The following is a 27,782-nucleotide window of genomic DNA, read 5'->3' on the forward strand; positions in this document are numbered from 1 at the left end:
TTTTAAGGGTGGCACAATGGCGCAGTGGTTCACACCGCAGCCTCACAGCTCCAGCGACCCGGGTTCAATTCTGGGTACTGCCTGTGTGGAGTTTGCAAGTTCTCCCTGTGTCTGCGTGGGTTTCCTCCGGGTGCTCCGGTTTCCTCCCACATGCCAAAGACTTGTAGGTTGATAGGTTAATTGGCCATTATAAATTGCCCATAGTATAGGTAGGTGGTAGGGAAATATAGGGACAGGTGGGGATGTGGTAGAAATATGGAATTAGTGTAGGATTAGTAAAAATGGGTGGTTGATGGTCGGCACAGACTTGGTGGGCCGAAGGGCCTGTTTCAGTGCTGTATCTCTAAAACTAAAACTAAACTAAACTTCAGCCACCTTGGAGGAGCCTTGCAGTACTTGCCAGAGTGTGTGTCCTGATTTGTGATTGTCTGAGCTTCCACTACAGCACTCAGACATTGGGTGGCTTCTGCTTTTTCTGCAGAGGAAGCTGAGATATCGGTCATCAGGTGCTGCATCATGGTCAAGTTCTCATGGAGTTGGCCACCACTTCCACGCCGGAAAGGATAGGCGCCAAGCTCTGCGCAAAGCCCTGTTTCAACTTGGAGCCAGATTTCTCCATGCTGTTTGAAAGTGACAGCAGACTTTCTAGCAGACCTGCCAATGCACTAAGCATTTCTGTATGCATGTCCATCAGTCTTTTTCTGTTAGCAGCACCATTGAAGTCCTCATCTGAGTCCTCTGCAGCAGAACACCTTGTTAATTGCATAGTAATTGTGTTTAATTGTAGGCAGTTGGTGGGCATTAACTGGGGATTCATTTGTGCCCCTATAAAGGACACAGACTGAAACTGTGGTTGTTGCGTTAGGAGGTGTATGTTTATAACATATATCTCTGTAAATAAATGCTTATAAAAGTGTGTAAAGATTGGCTCCAGTTCTTTCCTTCACCAACTGACTTTCTGGAATATAACACTCATGTATGACCTCACTCTCTGGGGAACTGGCACCTTTGCTATCCTTTCCCCCTGCCCTGACTGCAGGTCACTCATTCCCACTTGCAGATCCCACCTCTATGCTAATGTCTAAAGTATGCACAAAGCCAGCATCTGGGCTGGTGGCTGCAAATGTGAGATTGAGTGATAGTGTTTCTTCATCATCAGTGTTCTGCTCCTCTTGACCTTCATGCTCCCACAGCACTGTCTGACCAAATGGCAGTTCTTGGTTATCTGAAAGGAGAAAGGCACAGGGTAGCATTGTGGTGAAGGGAAGGGGGTGGGAGTTGAAAGTACGAGGTGCATGCTGACATCATCTGCAGCATATATATCAGAAGAGGCTGTGGGGTGAGAAGAAAGTGGAATGTGAAAAGCTGTATTAGGTAAGAACATTCCATTATCTTTTATGGTCTTAGATCTGCCACTGCCATGCCCTCAGTGATGACCATTCCAATTATGACGACAACCGCTTCCTCCATGGGGTAAGGGCCTGCAGGCTTGTCTGTCCCCAACTGATAAGCTGCTGCTGCCTCTGTTTGCGTGCCACCTTGTCCTACAAGAGAGAGGGAAGTGTGAGTGAGTGTGGTGCAGTGTGTTTGGGTGATGTGGTTGTCATATTTGAATAGCTGGCAGTGTGTGCAAGCTGTGAGATGTGGGTGTGAGGTTTGAAGCAATGCTAAGTGTGTAAGGGTGAGGTGAATCTATGAATGTGAGGTGAGAGCATGTTTGAAAGAAAATGTAGGTAGGTGAGTGAAGGGTGTGGTGAATTGAGCAGTATGTAAAGCTATTTGTTCAGTTGTAAGGATATGACATTAAAAGTTGAATTCACTAATCTTGACCACGCATGTGAGGTCATTAAACTTCTTGCGGCACTGCATCCAGGTCCTCAGGCTTATGCTGTTTACATTGACCTCCATGGGTATCTGCTGCCATTTCTTTCTTGTCTCGAGGGCCTCCTGGCCCTGTGTCGATACAAAGCATTTCTCCTGCTGTCCACCTTCTGTACTGGTGCCTCGAGTGCTGCAGCAGAAATTCTGGGTGCCTGCTTTCTGCTATGTTGGTCCATCTTCATTTTTCCTGTAGCTCAGACACTATTCTACAATGACTTTCAGTACCTGTTGCAGCTAGAATGCACCTTGTCTCTAAGAGGTGCAGGCTGGCTTTAAATGGTGCAATCCTCACACATACTTGGTCTCCTCTGCTGAGGCATGCAGCCACTCAACAGCGTGTTTTGCCAGTATCATTTAAATTAGCAGGCAGCACGAAGTTTGCATTCTTCCAACATTACTTTGAATGGGCGCAGGTGAATTGTGCATTACGATCCCTGTGTCCATTTTGGGGGGACTATCAAATTGAGTTTAAGGCATCGGGGGAATGGACAGCTAATGTAGATCAGAGAGGACAGGTGTGATGGATAATCAGATTTCATGCAGAACAGAATGTGTGCAACAGAGGTTATGGAGGGTGGAGATGGGATGTCAGCAATGAGAACATTAGAGCACTGAGGTCTTGGGGTGATTCAGCTATGTATAAGTGCTTCATTGGCAGAAGGATTAATTTACAGGCGGAAGCACGCAATGTTGCAGAGGTAGCAACAAGTGGTCTTGGTGATGGATAGAACGTAGAGTTTACATCTCAGAGTTGATCACGATTCCAAGATTCTCACAAACACTGTCAATGGAACTTTTTAAATAAGTAAATAATTATGTGTGTGTATTGCTGAAAATAGAGACATTTTATCGAAGCTTTTTGTCTTGCACTCGTCAGGACAATTTGCAAGAATGCCAATATAAGGGAAACAACAAATGTATACTATATGACAAGAGAGCGCTGATTGGTTGACAAGCGGACTCTGATTGGTAGAGGCATTGCCATGGAGAATGCACTAGTTTATGGTGACTGACAGTTAACTGCCAAGCTTGTTTGAAATTTAAACCAAGCAGCTTGACTCTGATTGGCCAAGGCATTGTCTTGAGGAATGAACCAGCAAATGGCTGTTACTTATTTTGTTTAACTGAAACAGGCGCAATGTGTGTACATGTTCTTTCTGTCTGCAAAGAACAGGGCCCTGTGTATTAATATATGTAGCTTCCAATATGCGCAAATGCGCTACACTGCAAGCCCCAGTGACAATCTTAAATTGGTTGCCAGCATAATTCTTAGCACACTGAGGATTATTTAGAAAATGCTGGCCAATCACAGAATCACATCCAATGTTGGACACTGTATTTTGAGTTTTGCAAGCAGGGGCTGGTTGGGTACAGCCTGGACCTTGCCCGTTACGAACAGCGGAAGGGACATGTTGTATATGTACAGGTACAATCAGAGTCCACTTGACAACCAATCAGCACTCTCTTCTCATACAGTATAAATTTGTTGTTTCCCTTACAATGGTATTCTTGCAAATTGTCCTGACGAGTGCAAAAGGAAAAGATTGGACAAAATGTCTCTATTTTCAGCAATACTCAAGTTCTGTACTACCAAACAACTAATTACGTATGTATTAAATTGTAAATGTAAGGTACTTGTGCTGTCCATGTAAGTCCACTTCGCCCACTGTTGTAGGCAATAAATATAATTTTACCTCAAATGCTTTTGTCATAGCTAACAAAATCAGCCGCACTTGATGAAATGTTCTCATCATTTTCAACGAACGTAAAGCTCTGAAGATTCGAATAACTTTTAAAAAGTGGAGTTCAATGCTGGTTTTGAGATGAGTTCCTTTCACAACCTCTGGAACAATAGACTGGTTACAAAAGAGAATCAGAAAAATTCATGAGTTTGATAAACATTGTAATTTTTTTCAACCCACCTTAAATCTTGATGGAGCAGATTTATGTGAACATAACTGCTGCCCACATTAAAAGGCCTGTGCAGTTTTGCAGAGATAAAAAGGTTCTACTTCCAAAACTCAGATCCCATTCTTTTCCAGCCCTTGGCTGCTCCCTCCAGTGGAAAAAAAATGGAATACCGTCAAAGGCATAATCCTAAGCATAAAGAATAAATACATCCTTAAAACCAACAAGCTCATACTAAACAAGCGTGACCCTAAGTAGATAGATAAAAAAATTAAAATTGAAATAAAGAGGAAAAATAATCACTACAAATCCTGGAAGGAAAAAGGCAAAGGGGTTCATTGGGGTGAATATAAGAAAATGAAGAAACATGTTAAAGAATGATCAGAGGGCAAACAGAAACTCGCCAAGGCTTCTTCAACAGTACCCTCCAAACCCACAACATCTACCATCTAGAAGGACAAGGGCAGCAGGCCTGGGAACACCACCAGCTGCAAGTTCCCCTCCAAGCTGCACAACATCCTGACTTGGAACGATATCATTGTTCCTTCACTATCGCTGGGCCAAAATCCTGGAACTGCCTCCCTAACAGCACTGTGGATATACCTATCCCACATGGAGTGCAGTGGTTCAAGAAGACAGCTCACCATCAGCTTCTCAAGGGCAATTAGGGATGGGCAATAAATGCTGGCCTTGCCAGCGACACTCACATCCCACAAATGAATAGAGAAAAGAGGAACCTCGAAAGAAGCATAGCAGCAGAGGCTAAACAACAGTAAACAACACTAAGATGTGAAAACCATAAAGATGAAAACAGGGTTGAAACAGAGTACGAACACAACTATTGTGAATGATTGCTTCTTCCACATATTCATGAAGGAAGACATGAGCACCGTGCCCTCCCAAAACAGAGAGATAACCTAAACAAAAATGAATAACTTAGATATAAATAAGATGCAAGCCCTAAAACAGGTTAAAAAGCCTCAGTACAAACCCAAGGATAGATTATATTTATCTCAGGATGCTGAGAGACAATAGAAGGAGATTTGTAAGAAACTGATGATCATTAGGAGTTACTAGACATGGGTGAGTAGCAGTAGATTGATAATAGATTGGATATGGTAACCTAGTAAACAATAGTAACCTAGTTAACAATAGTAACCTAGTAAGCAATAGTCGGCACAGATTCAGAAGGGGAAGATTCTACCTGACAAATCTCCTTGCCTTCTTTGAGAAAGTGATTACCAACGTGGACTAAGGGAAGGAAGCTCTATGATAATGGTATACCTTAATTTCCAAAGGTATTTGACAGATTCCATATAGAAGTTTAATGCAAAGCAGTGAGGATCTTGAAAATAGTTAAGAAATTGGCCAAAGGGTAGAAAACAATTAGAATTCATTATAGGCATAATGTCGTGGTGGGGTTAATTATTGAGTAGGATGCCCAAGGCTTGGTATTGGGAGCAATACTTTTCCTAATTTATATAAATTACCTGGTTTCAGCAACTCAATGTGAAATAGTCAAGCTAGGAGGTTCAATAAAATTAGAAGAGGGCAGTTCAGAAATTACAGAATGAAACGGATAAAATATGTAAGTGGGCAGAAATATGGAAGATCAAATTTAATGCAGACAAATATACAGTTTAGTACAAAGAAATAAATAAATAAGTGACATGTACTCCACAAATGAAATAACGAAGGTTGAAGTCAAAAGAGACTTTAGAAGTCTTAGTAGACTAATATGAAACATGTTCAGCCAATGCGAAGCAGTTATCAACAAAACCAATTAATTGTGAAATGCATACCCAAAGCAGCAGAACACAGGTCAGAAGAAGTTCTGACCAAACTGCATAATAGTCAGAATACACTTTCTACATTTCATTTAGAATTAGAATTAGAACATTACAGCGCAGTACAGGCCCTTCGGCTCTCGATGTTGCGCCGACCTGTGAAACCATCTGACCTACACTATTCCATTTTCATCCATATGTCTATCCAATGACCACTTAAATGCCCTTAAAGTTGGTGAATCTACTACTGCTGCAGGCAGGGCGTTCCACGCCCCTACTACTCTCTGAGTAAAGAAACTACCTCTCACATCTGTCCTATATCTATCACCCCTCAACTTGAAGCTATGTCCCCTCGTGTTTGCCATCACCATCCGAGGAAAAAGACGCTCACTATCCACCCTATCTAACCCTCTGATTATCTTATATGTCTCTATTAAGTCACCTCTCCTCCTCCTTCTCTCCAACGAAAACAACCTCAAGTCCCTCAGCCTTTCCTCGTAAGACCTTCCCTCCATACCAGGCAACATCCTAGTAAATCTCCTCTGCACCCTTTCCATAGCTTCCACATCCTTCCGATAATGCGGTGACCAGAACTGCACGCAATACTCCAGGTGCGGTCTCACCAGAGTTTTGTACAGCTGCAGCATGACCTCGTGGCTCCGAAACTCGATCCCCCTACTAATAAAAGCTAACACACCATATGCCTTCTTAACAGCCCTATTAACCTGGGTAGCAACCTTCAGGGATTTATGCACCTGGACACCAAGATCTCTCTGTTCATCTACACTACCAAGAATCTTTCCATTAGCCCAGTACTCTGCATTCCTGTTACTCCTTCCAAAGTGAATCACCTCACACTTTTCTGCATTAAACTCCATTTGCCATCTCTCAGCCCAGCTCTGCAGCCTATCTATGTCTCTCTGCACCCTACAACATCCTTCGGCACTATCCACAACTCCACCGACCTTAGTGTCATCTGCAACCCACCCTTCTACACCCTCTTCCAGGTCATTTATAAAAATGACAAACAGCAGTGGCCCCAAAACAGATCCTTGCGGTACACCACTAGTAACTAAACTCCAGGATGAACATTTGCCATCAACCACCACCCTCTGTCTTCTTTCAGCTAGCCAATTTCTGATCCAAAGCTCTAAATCACCTTCAACCCCATACTTCCATATTTTCTGCAATAGCCTACCGTGGGGAACCTTATCAAACGCCTTACTGAAATCCATATACACCACATCCACTGCTTTACCCTCATCCACCTGTTTGGTCACCTTCTCGAAAAACTCAATAATGTTTGTGAGGCACGACCTACCCGTCACAAAACCGTGCTGACTATCTCTAATGAACTTATTCTTTTCAAGATGATTATAAATCCTGTCTCTTATAACCTTTTCCAACATTTTACCCACAACCGAAGTAAGGCTCACAGGTCTATAATTACCAGGGCTGTCTCTACTCCCCTTCTTGAACAAGGGGACAACATTTGCTATCCTCCAGTCTTCCGGCACTATTCCTGTCGACAATGACGACATAAAGATCAAGGTCAAAGGCTCTGCAATCTCCTCCCTAGCTTCCCAGAGAATCCTAGGATAGATCCCATCTGGCCCAGGGGACTTATCTATTTTCACACTTTCCAAAATTGCTAACACCTCCTCCTTGTGAACCTCAATCCCATCTAGCCTAGTAGCCTGAATCTCAGTATTCTCAACAACATTTTCTTTCTCTACTGTAAATACTGACGCAAAATATTCATTTAACACTTCCCCTATCTCCTCTGATTCCACATACAACTTCCCACTACTATCCTTGATTGGCCCTAATCTAACTCTAGTCATTCTTTTATTCCTGATATACCTATAGAAAGCCTTAGGGTTTTCCCTGATCCTATCCACCAATGACTTCTCGTGTCCTCTCCTTGCTCTTCTTAGCTCTCCCTTTAGATCCTTCCTGGCTAGCTTGTAGCTCTCAAGCGCCCTAACTGAGCCTTCACGTCTCATCCTAACATAAGCCTTCTTCTTCCTCTTGACAAGCGCTTCAACTTCTTTAGTAAACCACGGCTCCCTCGCTCGACAACTTCCTCCCTGCCTCACAGGGACATACTTATCAAGGACACACAGTAGCTGCTCCTTGAATAAGCTCCACATTTTGATTGTTCCCATCCCCTGCAGTTTCCTTCCCCATCCTACGCATCCTAAGTCTTGCCTAATCGCATCATAATTTCCTTTCCCCCAGCTATAATTCTTGCCCTGCGGTATATACCTGTCCCTGCCCATCGCTAAGGTAAACCTAACCGAATTGTGATCACTATCACCAAAGTGCTCACCTACATCTAAATCTAACACCTGGCCGGGTTCATTTCCCAGTACCAAATCCAATGTGGCATCGCTCCTGGTTGGCCTGTCTACATACTGTGTCAGAAAACCCTCCTGCACACACTGGACAAAAACTGACCCATCTAAAGTACTCGAACTATAGTATTTCCAGTCGATATTTGGAAAGTTAAAGTCCCCCATAACAACTACCCTGTTACTCTCGCCCCTGTCGAGAATCATCTTCGCTATCCTTTCCTCTACATCTCTGGAACTATTCGGAGGTCTATAAAAGACTCCCAACAGGGTAACCTCACCTCTCCTGTTTCTAACCTCGGCCCATACTACCTCAGTAGACGAGTCCTCAAACGTCCTTTCTGTCGCTGTAATACTCTCCTTGATTAACAATGCCACACCCCGCCCCTCTTTTACCATCTTCTCTGTTCTTACTGAAACATCTAAATCCCGGAATCTGCAACATCCATTCCTGCCCCTGCTCTACCCAATTCTCCGAAATGGCCACTACATCGAGATCCCAGGTACCAACCCATGCTGCAAGCTCACCCACCTTATTCCGGATGCTCCTGGCGTTGAAGTAGACACACTTTAAACCAGGTTCTTGCTTGCCAGTGCCCTCTTGCGTCCTTGTAACCATATCCCTGACCTCACTACTCTCAACATCCTGTACACAGGCACTACAATTTAGGTTCCCATTCCCCTGCTGAATTAGTTTAAACCCCCCCGAAGAGCACTAGCAAATCTCCCCCCCAGGATATTGGTACCCCTCTGGTTCAGGTGAAGACCATCCTGTTTGTAGAGGTCCCACCTACCCCAGAAAGAGCCCCAATTATCCAGGAAACCAAAACCCTCCCTCCTGCACCATCCCTGCAGCCACGTGTTCAACTCCTCTCTCTCCCTATTCCTCGCTTCGCTATCACGTGGCCCGGGCAACAACCCAGAGATAACAACTCTGTTTGTTCTCGCTCTAAGCTTCCACCCTAGCTCCCTGAATTTCTGTCTTAAATCCCCATCTCTCTTCCTACCTATATCGTTGGTGTCTATGTGGACCACGACTTGGGGCTGCTCCCCCTCCCCCTTAAGGATCCCAAAAACATGATCCGAGACATCACGAACCCTGGCACCTGGGAGGCAACATACCAACCGTGAGTCTCTCTCGTTCCCACTTCTGGTTTACTTCTGGTTACTGAGAAACAAGGAAGATATTCAAGCGCTGGAAGCCATGCAAAGAATATGCACAAGGTTATGTCAAAAGTATAATTCATGAGGGAAGACTGAAGGGACTTTGGCTTTTCAACCTGGAAAGAAGGTGGCTGAGAGATGATTTTCTGGAGGTATGTAAAAGAGCTAAGGGAATGTGAAAAGGTAAGTTCAGAATATTACTTTTTACAATAGTTAAAGTGGGACATGGACATAGGTGCAAACTAATGAAAGGTAAATTTAGATATATCAGGAAATTCTTATTTACACAAAAGTGATTAACATCTGCATTAGACTTTCAGGTAGAATAGCAGAGACAAAAAGTTGGAATCTTTTAATATAGTGAAAGGGGGGAACTTTAGGATCTTTTGGGATGGATGAACTAATATGCACCAAACTATCATCCATCAACTATCTACCTTCATCTGTCTATCTACCTATCTATGTCTGTATCACAGTCAATCAGCATGAGATGATAATAGTGCTTATACTGTAACTGGCATCGAAAGTGAGTGAGACACTGGCACTGTGTAAAAGATCTTGGCACTGAGAGATTCTAGCACAGGCATTAAGAGAGGAGGCCCTGGCACTGGCACTGAATGAGAGGGCCATTGGCAATTTTATTTCTAAGGTGTGGGATCAGAATTCCTCCACTTCCACACTCACCTCCCCCCCCTCCCCCAAACTGGACTTTAAAACTGGACTTTGTGGAGTATGGGGAAGGAACCCAACCCCCTCAGACACTAGTACTATGAATAAGAGCCTTAACACAAAGCACACAGAGGCAAGCTGCATTCCGATGAGTCAATTTTCAAACATCCCAACATCGCAACAGAACTGATACTGTTAAAGGACTGGAATTTGGGACATTATCATAACAGTGACACGGTGTAACTACCATCATGTTAAGTGATTGGGGAGGCCATTGTTGCAACTAACTGGCTCCAGAGCACAGCATTCACTCCTGTCAAGACAGGAGAGAAACCTTTCATGGATATTAGATTTGGAGCCTGGATTACCTCACCTTGGTGGAGTTCATCGTTCTCGGTCAGGGAAATCACATCAGCATTATATGGATCTGATTTGACAAGGCAGGTAACAGAGGAAAAGGATTAAAAGGTGCTAAGTGCTGACCATCCAGCAGGATGGCTTCAGGAGATGTGTTCATGATATTTCGATAAGGATCATCATAAAAAGGTCAAGATCGAAGGGTTTGGCACTGCAGTTATGTGAAGAAGGACTGGTCATCTCAGGTCCAGGCCATCTTACTGCTTAATGTTGACTACAAGATTCTGTCCAAAGTCATAGCCAGTCGAGTCAAGTCTGCTCTGGAGTTGGTGATTCACCCTGACCAGACCTGCACTGTACCCGGCAGGAAGATCTCTGATAGTCTCGCATTACTCCGGGATACGACCGCCTATGTACAGGACAGGAGGGTGGACACCTGCCTCATCAGCCTGGACCAAGAGAAGGCTTTTGACAGGATATCACACACCTACATGATGGACATGCTTTCCAAAATGGGGTTTGGGGAGGAAATCTGCAATTAGATCAAACTGCTCTACACAAACATCAGTAGCGCAGTCTCAATCAATGGGTGGGAATCGGAAAGTTTCCTGATCCAATCTGGAGTCAGACAGGAAGGATGCGAGCATAAGAGGGGTGACAATCCCACGCAGTGAAGGCACTCAGGTTAAAACCTCCCTGTACATGGATGACGTCGCCGTCTTCTGCTCGGGTCCGCTGTCCATTCGCAGAATTATGAGCATCTGCGACCATTTCGAACTGGCCTCGGGAGCCAAAGTTAACCACGGCAAGAGCGAGGCCATGTTCTTTGGGAACTGGGCTGACCGATCCTTTGTCCCCTTCACCGTCAGGTCAGACTACCTGAAGGTGTTGGGAATATGGTTCGGAAGGGCGGGGGCGTGGAAGGAGTGAGTAGCCAGGATACACCATAAGCTGAGCATTTGGGAGCAACGATCTCTCTCCATTGTGGGTAAGAACCTGGTCATCAGATGCGAGGTGCTCACGTTGTTGCTGTACGTGGCGCAGGTCTGGCCCATACCCCACTCCTGCACTGTGGCGGTCACCCGAGACATTTTCCGCTTCATCTGGAGATCCAAAATGGACTGGGTCCGGAGGAACACGATGTACAAACCTCTGGATTAGGGCGGGAAAAATGTACCCAACGTTGCCCTCATCCTGATGATCACCTTAGTGTGCAGCTGCATCACGATGTGCGTAGATCCCCAGTACGCAAACACCAAGTGTCACTACGTGCTGAGGTTCTATCTGTCCCCGGTGTTGCGAAGGATGGGTCTGGTCACATTGCCGTGGAACGCTCCATCCAGTTAGACCGTGCCGTACCACCTATCCTTCATGGAAAAGTTTCTGCAGAAAAACACCTTTGACCACCAATACATCAGGCAGTGGTCTGCACGGAATGTTCTTAAGGCTTTACGGGAAAAGGAGATGATGGATCCGGTCAGATGGTTCCCCGAGCAGACTGCCAAAGTTATTTGGCAGAATGCCTCATCACCAGAACTTTCAAACAAGCACCAAGATGTAGCTTGGCTGGTGGTGAGAAGAGTCCTCCCCGTCAGATCCTTCCTGCACGCCGAGAGTCTCACACCCTCCGCACAATGCCCTCGAGGTGGCTGTGGTGGGGAAGAGACGGTCGCCCACCTCCTTCGTGAATGTGTCTTTGCAAAGCAGGTGTGGAAAGAGATGCAGTGGTTTTTGGCGAGGTTCATCCCAAGCAGCTCTGTAACACAGGAGTCTGTGCTCTACGGGCTGTTCCCAGGGACGCACACCGAGATAAACATCAACTGCTGCTGGAGGACCATCAACTCGGTGAAAGACGCTTTTTGGTCTGCCCGAAACTTGCTGGTCTTCCAGCGCAAACAGTTGTCCACCACCGAGTGTTGCAGACTGGCATATTCCAAGGTCCAGGTCTACGTGCTGAGGGATGCACTAAAGCTTGGGGCAGCCGCAGCAAAGGCTCAATGGGGAAAGACCACTGTTTAAGGTCCCCCCACCAAGGTGAACTGAGGGGCTGGATCCATGGAAAACTCCTCGGGCTGTATCCAGCACATATGGGTTTGTTGCAAAATGTACATGGCATGTAAAATGAAATGGAAGGGTTGTGAGGTAACTCACTCCTGTATTGAAGGAAACTGATCTCCTTTGCACTCTTTGTATTTTTTGACTTGGTACTGTTTTGAACTATTTTGTAATGTATTTTTTACAGATTTTAATGAATAAAGTATATTTTGGAAATAAAAAAAAATCTCAGGTCCAGGCCTACAATCAACAATGGTAATGGCCAACCGTGTGGGTGATTGTAAGTTTTTCAGTCAAATCTTGAAGGGGTTTGTACTGTGGGGGCTGCATTCGAGAAGGAGGGTCAGGAACGGTCAACCTGGTTCGTGGACCTACAATCCTCACCGGAAGGACCAACCGCGTGGAGGATTGTAAGCTATTCGACAAATTCAAGGGGTATTTGGGGCCGAGAGTTTTAAAACAATTTTAAGTGTAGCAACCAAATCCCGGGAGGGTTTTGAATTGACTGAATTTGGGGCAGAAACCTGGGGTTTTGTCTGTGTTTTTTTTCGAAAAGATTTATTTTATAAGTCGTGGTGACTTGTGTGTTTGGGTGAGCACCGAGGTTAAATCGTGAAGGGAGTTAAATCGGACTAACCAATCAAGGTGTCGTGCGGTGTCCTTTAAATTAGTTTAGAGGTCTTTGTAACAGGGTGTTAGGAGGGTTTTTGTTTTTTTAAATAAACAAATTTGTGGTTCAGCCTTATCCTATGTCGTGTGCAATTTTGTTCTTGTAATTCCCAAAGTCCGAGAACTGCAGTAAGGGGGTACGGGAATGGAACCTCTTACAGAGAGCAACACCACAGAACATCACAAGAATGCTTATAAAAACCAAGCTTCTATTTAAGTGAACAAGGAAGGAGATTTAAAGAATTCTAAGGCAGTTCTCTAAATGATATAGACTCTGTTGCTTACCGTAATTAGTACAGTCAAGTCAAACACGTTCCAGCTGCTTCTCCAAAAATGTACAAAATCATGAAGCCACCTGAGTATGATTTCACTTGTCAAAACTGAAAGGATGCACCAGTCGATGATCACTAACATGGTTGTTATGGCAGAGAATTTTGCTGCTGGTTTGTCAGAGACATCTGAGAAAGTATCATATACCATAGTATTATAATAATAATTTAACAAGGTGAACAAGATGGCTACCTGTAGTATAAATGCTACAGGGTTGTAACTTTGCATTTATTTCATAGTACGCGTGGTAAGCAGTTTTTAAAACGTTCCAAAATGTTCCATAAGTTTGTCTCATTGCTATTTGCTGTTGGAAAGATGCAGGCTGCTGATAAAATAAAACAATCAAACACGCTGAAATGCCACCATGCTAGGATGGTCTGAAGTTAAAGGGCACAAAATTGTCTGAGGAATCTTCCTGACGGCAGCACGAGGAGCAAAAGGATTTGTCCTGGTAGTTTCTTGGGAGACTCTGCACCACATTATGACAACATGCTATATCTGATTCTTAGTAGCCTGTTTGTGAGGGGGAGGAGAAACTTTCACAACAGTGATGCACTCATCTAAAGTTTTAGTGAAGTGGATGTAACCCAATTTCACCTGCGCTAAAGGACATGAACATGAATTTCTGTCATTTTGAACTAAATGCTACAGTTTCAGTCTCTAAACTTCAGCACTGGCTTTTCTGCATTTGAAAGGAATTCTTATTCCTAGCTCACAGAAGTATTTGGGTTTCCATGGAATTATAAGGATTAACATTATCCAAGTCTACATTCCCAAGGAGGTTAAAATTGGAATTACTGCATCTCACCCTATTTGGAAGGAGCAGTCATTCCAATTATAGCCGAATTGGTTGTCAAGCTGTTTTATTATTTTTGTGTTTTTCTGTGTTGCATTTATCTAGTATACAGCAAAGACAGGAAAACTTGCTTTGTCTTACCTACTAACACCCCAAATACAATACTGTTGATGATAATGAGATATAGAATAAGGTTTCTGAAAAATGAACCTGGTTGACTCTGATCAGGAAAATTACACCATATTTTTCACAATCCTATTAATCAATTGAATTCCATTCAAAACATCAAAATCATATTTAGGAAACTGGCATTAAGGAAATGTTTAAATAATGGGGCTAAACAAGTAAAAAGACTAATACGCTCTAACCTTACTATACGGTAGTATAATTAATATTAGCTTCGCTTTGTAAGGATTACAATTTTCTATATTATCATTCATTAAAACCTTATTCAAGCAACATGTTCAAAAATACATTACCTTTCTAAATAAAATCTTTAGTAGACTGGGAAAGATGAAATAAATACTTTTGCACCAACCATGTTGGAAACAAAAACAAGAAATGCTGAAAATACTCAGCAGGTCTGGCAGCATCTGTGGAGACAGAAGCAGAGTTAACATTTCAGGTCAGTGACCCTTCTTCAGAACATGTTGGAAACATCCCAGTATGGGAGCGACTTTGTGATAATGTTGCAGTGCTGGCAGGACTGTTTTTCTTTGACATTCCACTGTAGTATAATAGCTAATTAGTGTAATAGTTAATTAGCTAATTGTGGTCCTCCTGGGACACATTGGATGATGTACTGGATGTATTGGGATCAATGGGTAGGCTATCCGATGTCAACAGCTCTTAAAGGGCTGCTTGTCACTCTTAAAGCTATCCTACTATTGGGCAAGGAGAAATGCATCCACCAACTCAAAGATGGTGATTTGTAGCTTTGGTGATGCAGTTTTGAAGCTCCTACTACAGGATGTCATTCACACAACAGTTGTCTTATTTGATGGGGGATTGGAGGGGCATCTTCCCATCAAGAACAGGCTGGTGAGAGGTTGTAGAAAGAGTAAATATATTGAACAGACGAGAAAGCATTTTTTTGATTTCTGAAAGGATACAAAGATAAGAATACTCATCTTTAACTATTTTAGCAATCTCATTTTACAGTGTGTGCCAATGGCACATGAAATATAAGCTTCACAGCATCACAGAGTAAACACATACAACACTGGTACTTGTTCACTCACTAGCACCAAATCATATACTGAAACCCAATACCATGTGAGCCTTTCTGCTCTATGTTATGATGCAGGATTTGTCAAAATGACAACATTCTGACCTATGCTCCTTTTCTCATTCTCTAGGTATGCCCAATGAGTTGGCAGCAGTGCTCAATAGCCCTGACATGTCCAGTACCTCATAGCACCCTGTGGCTCAGTTCTGAGTCAGAAGATTGTGAGTCAAATCCTACTCCAGAGACATAGGGCAAGATTTTCCCTGCGGGCTTCTGAACACAGCCGGCAGGGTGAAATATGGGTCAGAAGCCCGCACTGTGTTGGAAACAGTCACTCGATATGATTTTCCCTGAGGTGGCCAATTAATCGCCAGAGGGCGGGCTTGCCATCCAATTAAGGATGGTGGGTGGGCTCTTGAAGCTGGAGGGCCAATCAGAGGCTTTCCAGCTTGAAAGGAGCAGCAGCCTGCAATGAAAGGTAAGGGAGAGGGCACTTAAAAATGGAGGCACCCTCTCTCCAAATTTTTTAATGTTTAAGTTAAAAAATGTGTTTTGCAGCATTGCCACCACAGTGTGGGGGCATCAGGGTGAGATGGAGCCAGAGAACAAGCATGCAGTCTAGTGGCATTATCCCAGCTCTGGCAGAGCTAAAAATCAAATACATATCACATAGGGCAGGATTTTCCCCGCGGGCTTCGGGACTTTGCTGTCATGATCAAATGGGGGTCAGAAGCGCTCACTATGTGGGGAACAGTCATCAGGCTGTGATTTTCCCCAAATTGGCCAATTAATGGCCAGAGAATGGGCTCGCCTTCCAATTAAGGAGGGTGGGTGGGCTCTCAAAACTGGAGGGCCAACGAAGCCCTCCAGCACTGAAGGAGCAAAAGCTGGTCTTCCAGGTAAGTGAGGGTGTCCTAAGATGGAGGTGCCCTTTCTCCAACTTTTTAACTTTAAATTAAAAATGGTCTCAGCAGCCGGGCCACCACAATTGGAGGTATCCTCCTCCACAGGCGGAAGCCAGGCAAGAGGGAGGGGCCACTAAGCCTTCCTGGAGTGTTGGCCCCCTGGTCTGCGGCCAGGACTCCGCCACCAGGCAGCTACACTGTTTCCTGACACCTCCAGGGTCCTGGAGTCCTCCTACAATAGGCCTTAATAAGCCTTTATGTGACTCAACTGGCTACCCGCCACTTGCGGGCATGTAGCCCTGCCGCACCCCCCAACCTCTGAGAAAATGGCCCGGGGGTGGGATGGAGCCGGGGAACTGGCAAACTGGCTGGTGGCGTGAAATTTCAGCCGCTTGCCTCTGTACTCACCTCAATAGGGGCCTAAAGATTCAGCCCATAATCTAGGCTGACACCAGTGCAGTACTGACAGAGTGCTACGCTGATGGAGGTGCTGTCTTATGGATGAAACTTCAATGCCTTGTCCTCCCTCTCAGGTGGACCTTTAATGATAAAATCAAATGACGATGTGAAGGTAGGCATACTTGAAGTTTCATGTAGCCAATCAACCTCCTGGATACATCACCTAAATCATGTGAGGTAATGTTAACTTTTCCACTTGGAGAAACAAAAAGCAATGTTAATTAAATTCCACTTTTAAGAATAGGTATAACAAAGGTATAACGATGACTATAGATTTGATAAGGATACTTTCTAGGATCCATTGTGCCCACATGTTGAGTGGTGGGTACTTGACATAGCGATTCTGAAGACAGTTTCTCTGCCTGTGGTTTGAGGAGACATTTACATTTCGCACTGGATTAAAATCAAAACGCACCAGCTGCAGTGGATCTTCAATCATCAACTTGTTCAACTTCTTTGGATCTAAGGAACAATGTGTAAGGAACATTATAAACCTTTGTGCATTGACTCCATTACTTTTTAGCATTTTTACAGATATTTTCGAGAAATGTATCTTTCTATTATGTTAATTGCTTCACTTTCTAATTAGAAAGTCATATTTAAAGTAGTAAATTTACCCTACAAGATATTTATATGATGTGTTGATGGTGACAGTATAACAAGAGCTTTTCCCATCTCTAAGAAATCATGGCCTCTCAGATTTCTAAGACCTGACAATTCTCCTATTAACCTGAGGTTGCTGGGACTGGCAACATTGATATCCAATGTTCCTCTCTCATTTAATAAAAACAGAATTTGTTTAAAATATCCAGCAGAAGTGTATAGAACACGCTACAAATTAGAGATATCTCCTGAACTAAGCAAAAAATAATGATCTGCTTCAGGCTGGCCCCAAAACTTGGAGCAATGTAAAATAAATTGAGAGAATGACTGTGCAACTTTTGTTCTCCAGTAGAGCTCTTGACTACAATACACATAGGCGGTTATCCCTCCCAATTTTTTTTTTTTTTGCCGTTGAGGTGTAGTACTCTACGGAACTGTCAGTGCATCAGCTTTATGTCTGTATATAATTACAGCAAAAGGCATAAATAACCTAGAGCTGGGTGCAAATTGTGCACTTCGAATGGGAAGCAAGCCAGCCACAAGCTAACTCTCCTTGCAAAAGCAACACAAATTTTCTCCACAAGCAAGTCTTCACAAACTAAACATTAGAGCATTTTACCAAGCAGTTCATCAAATATTAAAATAATATAGATTTTATTTATCTTACTAGGATAGCAATTCTTTTTTTTCTCTTTGGCCTTCTTGTCTCAAGAGACAAGGCACCTAGAGGTGGTCAGTGGTTTGTGGAGCAGCTATAAAGGCCAATTCTAGAGTGACAGACTCTTCCACAGGCACTGCAGATAAGATTGGTTGTCGGGGCTGTTACACAGTTGGCTCTCTCCTTACACTTCTGTCTCTTTTCCTGCCAACTGCTAAGTCTCTTCAACTCACCTCTCTTTAGCCCCGCCTTTATAGCGGTCCACCAGCTCTGGAGATCGCTGGCAACTGACTCCTATGACTTGTGGTCTATGTTGCAGGACTTCATGTCACGTTTGCAGACATCTTTAAAGCGGAGACATGGATGGCCGGTGGGTCTGATACCATGTCTGATAGCATATTATTAATAGCAACATGGCCAAGGAAAGAGAAGGAAAGTCAGAAGATAAGTCAATTTGGGGTAGGGTATATGACACAATGTGTAGCACAGTGTCAGCTATAAAAGCAGTACTGGCAGATGTTTGGTAAGTCACTCAGTAGGGGCTAAATAGGGAGAGTAAATAATTAAGATAAACTTGAATCTGTAGGGCATCACCATTCAGATAACTTGCTCTGAGGCCACTGATGAGTTCTCATGTTAAACAGTCAAATTGTCTGATGTCACTCCCGAAAAGCATTATCTGATTGACTTGGTTACTTCTATAATGCAAGCAGTCAACTTTCAAGGAAAATTTACTTTCAACAGGTTAATGCCTTCATTAATATAACGGACAGAGGAATATCAAGTTAGTGCCTAAAGCATTCATCTGTTAACATTGCTAACATAGTTCCTGGTCTTATGGAATTCCCTGGTTTTATGTTATTTCAACTGCAGATTAACACATAGTCAGCTAGCAAGTATCACAATTGCTAGGGTTACCATCTTTGGTCCAAAGCTCCAACAAGAGGAGAGCGATGGGATTGTGGCTCACTCTCTCATGTTTTGCTAATGAAAATTTATTGAAAACCCTAATCTTAATAACTAATCCCTCCAAATCATAAGCGGCAGATTGGAGAAAACTAACTTACTTGCCTGGGGTCCGCCTCGCATTCTCAAATTTCTCGGCAAACAAAAATCAGATAGGGTTACCATTTACATGTTTTTTGGGGGTCAAACTACCAATTGCATGATGTATCCTGCCATTGTTGTCTCATGATACTTGCCCCGATTTTAAAATAAGGTGGAAACAAAATAAACTGCACGGAAGTAAAAGCCCATGGGATCCAAGACAAAGTGGCAAGTTGGATCCAAAATTGGCAGAGGCAAGAAGCAAAGGGTAATGGTTTATTTATTTTTTTATTTAGAGATACAGCACTGAAACAGGCCCTTCAGCCCACCGAGTCTGTGCTGACCATCAACCACCCATTTATACTAATCCTACATTAATCCCATATTCCCTACCACATCCCCACAATTCTCCTACCACCTACCTACACTAGGTCACTACAATGACCAATTTACCTATCAACCTGCAAGTCTTTGGCTGTGGGACGAAACAAGAGCACCCAGTGGAAACCCACATGGTCACAGGGAGAATTTGCAAACTCCAGACAGGCAGTACCCAGAACCAAACCCAGGTCGCTGGAGCTGTGAGGCTGTGGTGCTAACCACTGCACCACCCCTTTTTATAGTATATATCAATGATTTGGGCTTGAATTTAGGGGGGGATGATTAAAAAGTTTGCAGATAATACAAAAATTGGCCGTGTCGTTGACAATGAAGAAGAAAGTGGTAGATTACAGGAAGATATCAATGGACGAGTCAGGTGGGTGGAACAGTGGTAAATGGAGTTCAATCCAGAGAAGTATGAGGTAATGCATTTGGGGATTGCTAACAATGCAAGGGAATACACAATAAATGGTAGAATACTGCGAACTGTGGAGGAACAGAAGAATCTTGGAGTGCCTGTCCACAGATCCCTGAAGGTGGCTGGACTGGTAAATAAGGTGGTCAAGAAGGCATCCAGGATACTTGCCTTTATTCGCTGAGGCATAGAATATAAGAGCTGAGAGATTTTGCTAGAACTGTATAAAAACTTGTCTAGGGCATAGCTGGAGGACTGCATGCAGTTCTGGTCACCGCACTATAGGAAAGATGTGATTGCACTAGTGAGGGTGGGGTTGGCATCCTTCCATCTACGAAAGATGATGGACACACAGCAAACAATCCATTTAGGTGGGGTGTTTTCTCTTGGTGCACCTTTGCTGATAGTTGTGAATTCCAATCCTTGAGAGGCAAGTTCTGCCACAAGTGCTGCATGTGAAGCTGCCAAGTGACACTGTGAGTTTTTGCCTTTGGCATTGGCCCCTGTTGCCAAGCTGTTGTAGCAACTGGTCATCGTGGTAGTGCACACCAGTCCACAGTATCTGTCACTATTTCCCTCTTTTGCCAACTAGTGTGATAGTCAACATTTAGGGCCTTCATATCATATTCGCAACATCCTTGAAGCAGAGCTTTGGGCGCCCCACTGATCGTCTGGCCCTAGCTACCTCACCATACAGAAGGTCCTTGGGTATCCTGCGGACATGTCCGATCCACCGAAGCCGCCACTGTTTAATTAGTGCCAACACACTTGGGAGCTCTTCCTTTGAGAGGACTGCCATATTTGTGATTTTATCCTGCCAGGATATACCCATAATGCACCGCCGACACTGAAGATGGAAATTATTGAGCTTCTTTTCCTGGTAGCTGTAAGTCACCCATGTTTCACAGCCATACAGCAAGGTGCTGAGAACACAGGCCTGATAAACCATCAGCTTAGTCCTAAGAGTCAGCTTGGTGTTATCCCACGTGCGTTTCGCAAGTCGGCCAATGTTGGTTGCTGCTTTCCCTATGCATGTATCGAGCTCTGCATCAAGGGACAGATTGTCACTGTGGACCCAAGGTAGCAGAATTTGCAAACCACATCCAGTGAGGTATTATTTAGTGTGATTGGGGTGGAGATGCAACACCTTGACCCATGTCCACAGTTTTCTTGATGCTTATCATCAAGGAGAACAAGTTACAGGCATGGAAGAGACAGTCCATGAGTCTTTGTAGCTGAGTTACCCTGTGAGTAACTAGAACAGCATTACTAGAGTAGAGGAGTTCTCTGATCAGGACCTGATGTGTTTTGTGTCTTCACTTTCAGCCTTGATAGATTGTAGAGCTTGCGATCTGACCTAGTGTGCAAGTAGACTCCTTCCATATCTGCAGGGAAGGCGAAGGTCAGGAGCATGGAGAGCAAGATGCCAAACAGAGTGGGGGCTGGTACACAATCCTGTTTCACTCCATTCTTCACTCACAAACTATTGGAAGTGGAGCCATCAAACTGTACAATGTAGTGCATGTTGTCATGGAAGGAGTGGATGAGACTGAACAGCTTTGATGGATAGCCAATTTTCCCCAAAATCTTGTAGAGTCCTGCTTTGCTGATGGTGTTGAATGCCTTAGTGAGATCTAAAAATTAAGGTAAAAGGGTATCCTATGTTCCCTACACTTGTACTTGGCATATGAAGAAGAACATATCCACAGTAGATCTGCCAGCATGGAAAATGCACTGTGCTTCCGGGAGCACCCGGTCTGTAATTAATTGGAGTCTTTTAAGTATGACCCTAGCAAAGGCCTTCCCCATGACGCTAAAGAGTGAGATGCCCTGTAGGTGTTGCAGTCTCCTCTGTCGCCTTTGATTTTGTATAGTGTGATGATTTTAGCATTACGCATCTCCTGTGGAACAGAGCCTACTTTCCAACAGAGAAGAAGGTCATAAAGGTGTGGAAACTATAGGAAAGATGCAATTGCACTACAGAAGGTATAGAGCAGATTTACAAGGATGTTGCCGGGCTTGAAGAATTTTAGTTATAAGAAAAGATTGGATAGACTAAGGTTATTTTCTGTAGAACAGTGGAGGCTGAGAGGAGACCTAATTAAAGTGGATAAAATTATGAGGTGTCTGGATAGAGTGGATGGCAAGTCCATATTCCTCTTGCGTGAGGGGTCGATAACCAGAGGGCATAGATTTAGGGTAATAATAGGAGGGGATTAGAGGGGAAACGTTTTCATCTAGAGGGTGATGGGGATCTGGAACTCACTGCCTGAAAGGGTGGTAGAGGCAGAAACCCTCAGAACATTTAAAAAGTATGCAAATAGTCATTTGGTAGTACAGAACGTGAGTATTGCTGAAAATAGAGAGATGTTGTCAAAGCTTTTCATCTTGCACTCATTAGGACAATCCGCAAGAATACCAACGTTAGGGAAAAGAACAACTTTGTACTGTATGAGAAGGCAGTGCTGATTGGTTGGCAAGTGAACTCTGATTGGTAGAGGCGTTGTCATGGAGAATGCACCAGTTTAGGTGACTGACAGTTAACTGCCAAGCTTTGTTTGAAATTTAAACCAGACAGCTTGATTCTGATTGGTCAAGGCATTGCCCTGAGGAATGAACCAGCGAATGGCTGTCACTTATTTTGTTTAGCTGAAACGGGCGCAATGTTTGTATATGTTTTTTCTGTCTGCAAAGAACTAGGCATTCAAAAGCGAGATTCTGCAGGGACAATGGAGGCATGTCCCCACAAAGATAAAGGGTGGTACAGCCAAATCTAGAGCCTCCGGTTATCTAGAGGCTTACAGGGTATGTTGAAACAGAAAAAGAAAGCTTATGACGATCACAAAACTTAACACTTTAGAAAGCCTAGAGATGTATGGAAAGTGCAGGGGTGAAGTAAAAAAGGAAATTAGAAAAGCAAAGAAAGAACATGAAAAAATAATTGCAGGTAAAATCAAGGAAAACCCAAAGATGTTTTATCAGTACATTAAGAGCAAGAGGATTACTGAGGAGAGGGTAAGGCCTATCGAAATGTACAAGGGAACTTATAGCTGGATGCAGATGATCTGGGCAGGGTTCTTAATGAGTTTTTTCCCACTGTCTTCACAAAGGAGAGGGATGATGCAGAAATTGTAGTAAAAGAGGAAGAATGTGAAATATTAGATATGATAAGCATAATGAGAGAGGAAGGGTCTGACATCCTTGAAAGTGAATAAATCACCAGGGCCGGATGGATTGCATCCCAAGTTGTTAAAGGAAGCCAGGGAGAAAATCTTCAAATCCTCACTGGATACGGGCGAGGTGCCAGAGGATTGGAGGTCTGTGAATGTTATACCACTGTTTAAAAAGGGTGCGAGGGATAGGCCAAATAATTATAGGCCAGTCTGTCTGACCTCGGTGGTGGGTAAATTATTAGAATCAATTCTGAGGCACAGGATAAACTGCCACTTAGAAAGGCACAGACTGATCAGGGATAATCAGCATGGATTAGTTGAGGGAAGGTCATGTCTTAATAACTTAATTGAATTCTTTGAGAAAGTAACAAGAAGGATTGATGAGGGTGGTGCAGTGGATGTGGTCTACATGGATTTTAATAAGGCATTTGACAAGGTCCCGCATGGCAGACTGGTCAGTAAAATTTTCCCATGGGATACAAGGGAATGTGGCAGGTTGGATCCAAAATTGGCTCAGTGACAGGAAGCAAAGGGCAATAGTCCACAGATGCTTTTGTGAGTGGAAAGCTGTTTCCAGTGGCATTCCACAGGGATCAGTGTTGGGTCACTTGCTGTTTGTGGTATATATTAATGATTTGGACTTAAATGTGGGAGGCATGATTGGGAAGTTTGCTAATGACACAAAAATTGGTCGTGTAGTTAACCAGCATATCATAAAACAACATCAATAATTTTTAGACAGTAATCTATTCTTGAAGTTAAGATGATAGTTATAAACCATTCAAGTTTTGCCTTCTCATCATCTGATATCTCAGTGCAATTACTTCCTGGTAATTTGGATAGCCCTTATATATCCCTTTTGTTATTTGTTTTTGAAGATTTCTTATAATCTGGCACAGTGGTGCAGTGGTTAGCACCGCAACCTCACAGCTCCAGCGACCCAGGTTCAATTCTGGGTACTGCCTGTGTGGGTTTCCACTGGGTGTTCTGGTTTCCTCCCAAAGCCAAAGACTTGTAGTTGACAGGTAAATTGGCCATTGTAAATTGCCCCTGGTGTAGATAGGTGGTAGGGGAGTTGAGGGGATGTGGTAGGAATATGGGATTAATGTTCTTTTCTTTTCTTTTGGGCCTCCTTATCTCGAGAGACAATGGATACGCGCCTGGAGGTGGTCAGTGGTTTGTGAAGCAGCGCCTGGAGTGGCTATAAAGGCCAATTCTGGAGTGACAGGCTCTTCCACAGGTGCTGCAGAGAAATTTGTTTGTTGGGGCTGTTGCACAGTTGGCTCTCCCCTTGCGCCTCTGTCTTTTTTCCTGCCAACTACTAAGTCTCTTCGACTCGCCACAATTTAGCCCTGTCTTTATGGCTGCCCGCCAGCTCTGGCGAATGCTGGCAACTGACTCCCACGACTTGTGATCAATGTCACACGATTTCATGTCGCGTTTGCAGACGTCTTTATAACGGAGACATGGACGGCCGGTGGGTCTGATACCAGTGGCGAGCTCGCTGTACAATGTGTCTTTGGGGATCCTGCCATCTTCCATGCGGCTCACATGGCCAAGCCATCTCAAGCGCCGCTGACTCAGTAGTGTGTATAAGCTGGGGATGTTGGCCGCTTCAAGGACTTCTGTGTTGGAGATATAGTCCTGCCACCTGATGCCAAGTATTCTCCGAAGGCAGCGAAGATGGAATGAATTGAGACGTCGCTCTTGGCTGGCATACGTTGTCCAGGCCTCGCTGCCGTAGAGCAAGGTACTGAGGACACAGGCCTGATACACTCGGACTTTTGTGTTCCGTGTCAGTGCGCCATTTTCCCACACTCTCTTGGCCAGTCTGAACATAGCAGTGGAAGCCTTACCCATGCGCTTGTTGATTTCTGCATCTAGAGACAGGTTACTGGTGATAGTTGAGCCTAGGTAGGTGAACTCTTGAACCACTTCCAGAGCGTGGTCGCCAATATTGATGGATGGAGCATTTCTGACATCCTGCCCCATGATGTTCGTTTTCTTGAGGCTGATGGTTAGGCCAAATTCATTGCAGGCAGACGCAAACCTGTCGATGAGACTCTGCAGGCATTCTTCAGTGTGAGATGTTAAAGCAGCATCGTCAGCAAAGAGGAGTTCTCTGATGAGGACTTTCCGTACTTTGGACTTAGCTCTTAGACGGGCAAGGTTGAACAACTGCCCCCTGATCTTGTGTGGAGGAAAATTCCTTCTTCAGAGGATTTGAACGCATGTGAAAGCAGCAGGGAGAAGAAAATCCCAAAAAGTGTGGGTGCGAGAACACAGCCCTGTTTCACACCACTCAGGATAGGAAAGGGCTCTGATGAGGAGCCACCATGTTGAATTGTGCCTTTCATATTGTCATGGAATGAGGTGATGATACTTAGTAGCTTTGGTGGACATCCGATCTTTTCTAGTAGTCTGAAGAGACCACGTCTGCTGACGAGGTCAAAGGCTTTGGTGAGATCAATGAAAGCAATGTAGAGGGGCATCTGTTGATCACGGCATTTCTCCTGTATCTGACGAAGGGAGAACAGCATGTCAATAGTCGATCTCTCTGCACGAAAGCCACACTGTGCCTCAGGGTAGACGCGCTCGGCCAGCTTCTGGAGCCTGTTCAGAGCGACTCGAGCAAAGGCTTTCCCCACTATGCTGAGCAGGGAGATTCCACGGTAGTTGTTGCAGTCACCGCGGTCACCTTTGTTTTTATAGAGGGTGATGATGTTGGCATCGCGCATGTCCTGGGGTACTGCTCCCTCGTCCCAGCACAGGCATAGCAGTTCATGTAGTGCTGAGAGTATAGCAGGCTTGGCACTCTTGATTATTTCAGGGGTAATGCTGTCCTTCCCAGGGGCTTTTCCGCTGGCTAGGGAATCAATGGCATCACTGAGTTCCGATTTGGTTGGCTGTATGTCCAGCTCATCCATGACTGGTAGAGGCTGGGCTGCATTGAGGGCAGTCTCAGTGACAGCATTCTCCCTGGAGTACAGTTCTAGGTAGTGCTCAACCCAGCGGTCCATCTGTTTGCGTTGGTCAGTGATTATGTCCCCCGATTTAGATTTGAGGGGGGTGATCTTCTTGATGGTTGGCCCAAGAGCTCTCTTCATGCCATCATACATTCCTCTGATGTTTCCGGTGTCTGAGGCCAGCTGAATATGGCTGCATAGGTGTTGCCAGTAGTCGTTTGCGCAACGCCTAGCTGTTCTTTGTGCAGTACTTCTGGCTGCTTTAAGTGCTGCGGATGTTAAATCGCTGGGGGCTTTCTTGTAGTTCAAAAGTGCAATGCGCTTAGCGGCTATGACAGGTTCCAGCTCTTCATTATGAGATTGAAACCAGTCTGCATTTCTCTTCGCACTTTTGCCGTAGGTGGTCAAAGCTGACTCATAGATGGCGTCTCTGATGTGGGCCCACTTGGTCTCAGCATCCCCTGTGGGAGTGTTTTGAAGGGCTGTTACAAGTGAATTTAGAAATTTTTGTTACAGCTGTGGGTGAGAAATTCTGCTCGTGTTGATGCGCGGGTGGCCCTTCTGCTTGGAATGATGCAAGGATTAGTATAAATGGGTGGTTGATGGTTGGCACAGACTCAGTGGGCTGAAGGGCCTGTTTCAGTGCTTGTATCACAAAATAAAATAATTGTGTCACTTCTGCTGTCTATTCAGATCCACTCTTTCACCTTTGGACGGACTGTGTAGAATGTAGCTGCATAAAAACCAGCAAATGGACCCTCATTTCCAAATCAGTGTGTTGTAACTCTAAATGAGTAAACTTGTTGGACACAAATCATGATATAATCATTACTTCGGCCATGAATCCACTGGCTCAATGACATAATGGAGGAAAGTTTGACTAACTAGGTTTTGGTGTCAACTTCACATTTAAGTATACATTTAAAAAAAATTAAACAGTTGCAAAAATGAAGGTGCATTCAATTTTCAAATTCAAAATAATAAAATCAGAAAGAAAACTGCTTTATGAGGTGATGTTTTCTTTGCAGTGTTTATCCATGTTGTGTAATATCATGCTTGCACTGCATGGCAAACATGTATATCCTGCACTTTGTACATATAGACTCTGGTCTTGCTGAAAAGACAACGCCTCTTAAATTCATTTACTCATTTAACTGAGAGTTTTGTCCGCACTTTATACATTTGTGCATTGTTCTCTTTTACTGTGTTTTAAAAACCAAAGTCAATTTTATCAATCTACAGTACCTTTAATGTCATTCATGTTATATTTGGGATCATTGATGATCAATCCTTGTAAATGATCCAGCAAATTAAAATCCTGAATGAGTTTTGATCGGATCATTGCAGCCCGAGGGTTATCCTTTGAATGGATCTCGGCAACTCCTTTTCTTTCCTGAATTATTTTCAATGTATCCATTTGTCAGAAGCTATTCAATAGAAAGAAAGTGTGTAATTCATTCATACTGCAAGTTTTCAATCTGCAACTTCCTTCAGCTCTACAACCTTCAAGATATCGGTAATCCTCTTGTGCATTCTGATTTTAATTGCTGCAAACGTGCCTACAACTGCCTAGGCCTTAAATTCTAGAATACTATGCTTAAACCTCTCCGCCTCTCCACATTCCTCTCCTCCTTTAAGATGTTCCTTAAAACCGACCTCTGGCCCCATCCTAATATTCCTTTATGTGGTTCGGTGTTAAATTGTGTTTGATAATGCTCCTGTGAAGTGCTTTGGGATGTTTTACTACGTTTAGGGCACTATTTGAATACAAGCTGTTGTTCTTGTTGTTGAAGGAATATGACAATCATTGCGTTCGCAAATAAACATCAGTAACTAATATAAACAAGCAAAGCAGACAATAAAGACTCTGAAAATCGTTCTGTTCATTTACCTTACAATGGCAGAGCAAGAATGTCCTTTCAACGTATAAATCTTGCAATGCACCTGAGACAGGATTTTATTTTTCAGATTTGAAGA

At 43.9% G+C, this 27,782-nt stretch overlaps 1 protein-coding gene across 8 annotated transcripts in view; it reads right to left on the reverse strand.

Annotated features, from left to right (window-relative positions):
- The window catches only part of LOC137352419 (cation channel sperm-associated protein 2-like), a 74,909-nt gene that overhangs the window by 34,022 nt on the left and 13,105 nt on the right, over nt 1–27,782 (reverse strand). For all 8 annotated transcript variants that reach the window (XM_068017809.1, XM_068017806.1, XM_068017807.1 and 5 more), the window contains 5 exons: nt 27,051–27,232; nt 16,851–17,024; nt 14,112–14,180; nt 13,130–13,302; nt 3,576–3,737 (listed from right to left, as the gene is read on the reverse strand). In XM_068017809.1, the coding sequence (XP_067873910.1) occupies nt 3,576–3,737; nt 13,130–13,302; nt 14,112–14,180; nt 16,851–17,024; nt 27,051–27,222 (750 nt within the window). In that variant the 5' untranslated portion in view covers nt 27,223–27,232. The remainder of the gene's footprint in view (nt 1–3,575; nt 3,738–13,129; nt 13,303–14,111; nt 14,181–16,850; nt 17,025–27,050; nt 27,233–27,782) is intronic.

The sequence above is a fragment of the Heterodontus francisci genome, chromosome 38 (genome assembly GCF_036365525.1).
Source record: "Heterodontus francisci isolate sHetFra1 chromosome 38, sHetFra1.hap1, whole genome shotgun sequence".
NCBI lineage: Eukaryota > Metazoa > Chordata > Chondrichthyes > Heterodontiformes > Heterodontidae > Heterodontus > Heterodontus francisci.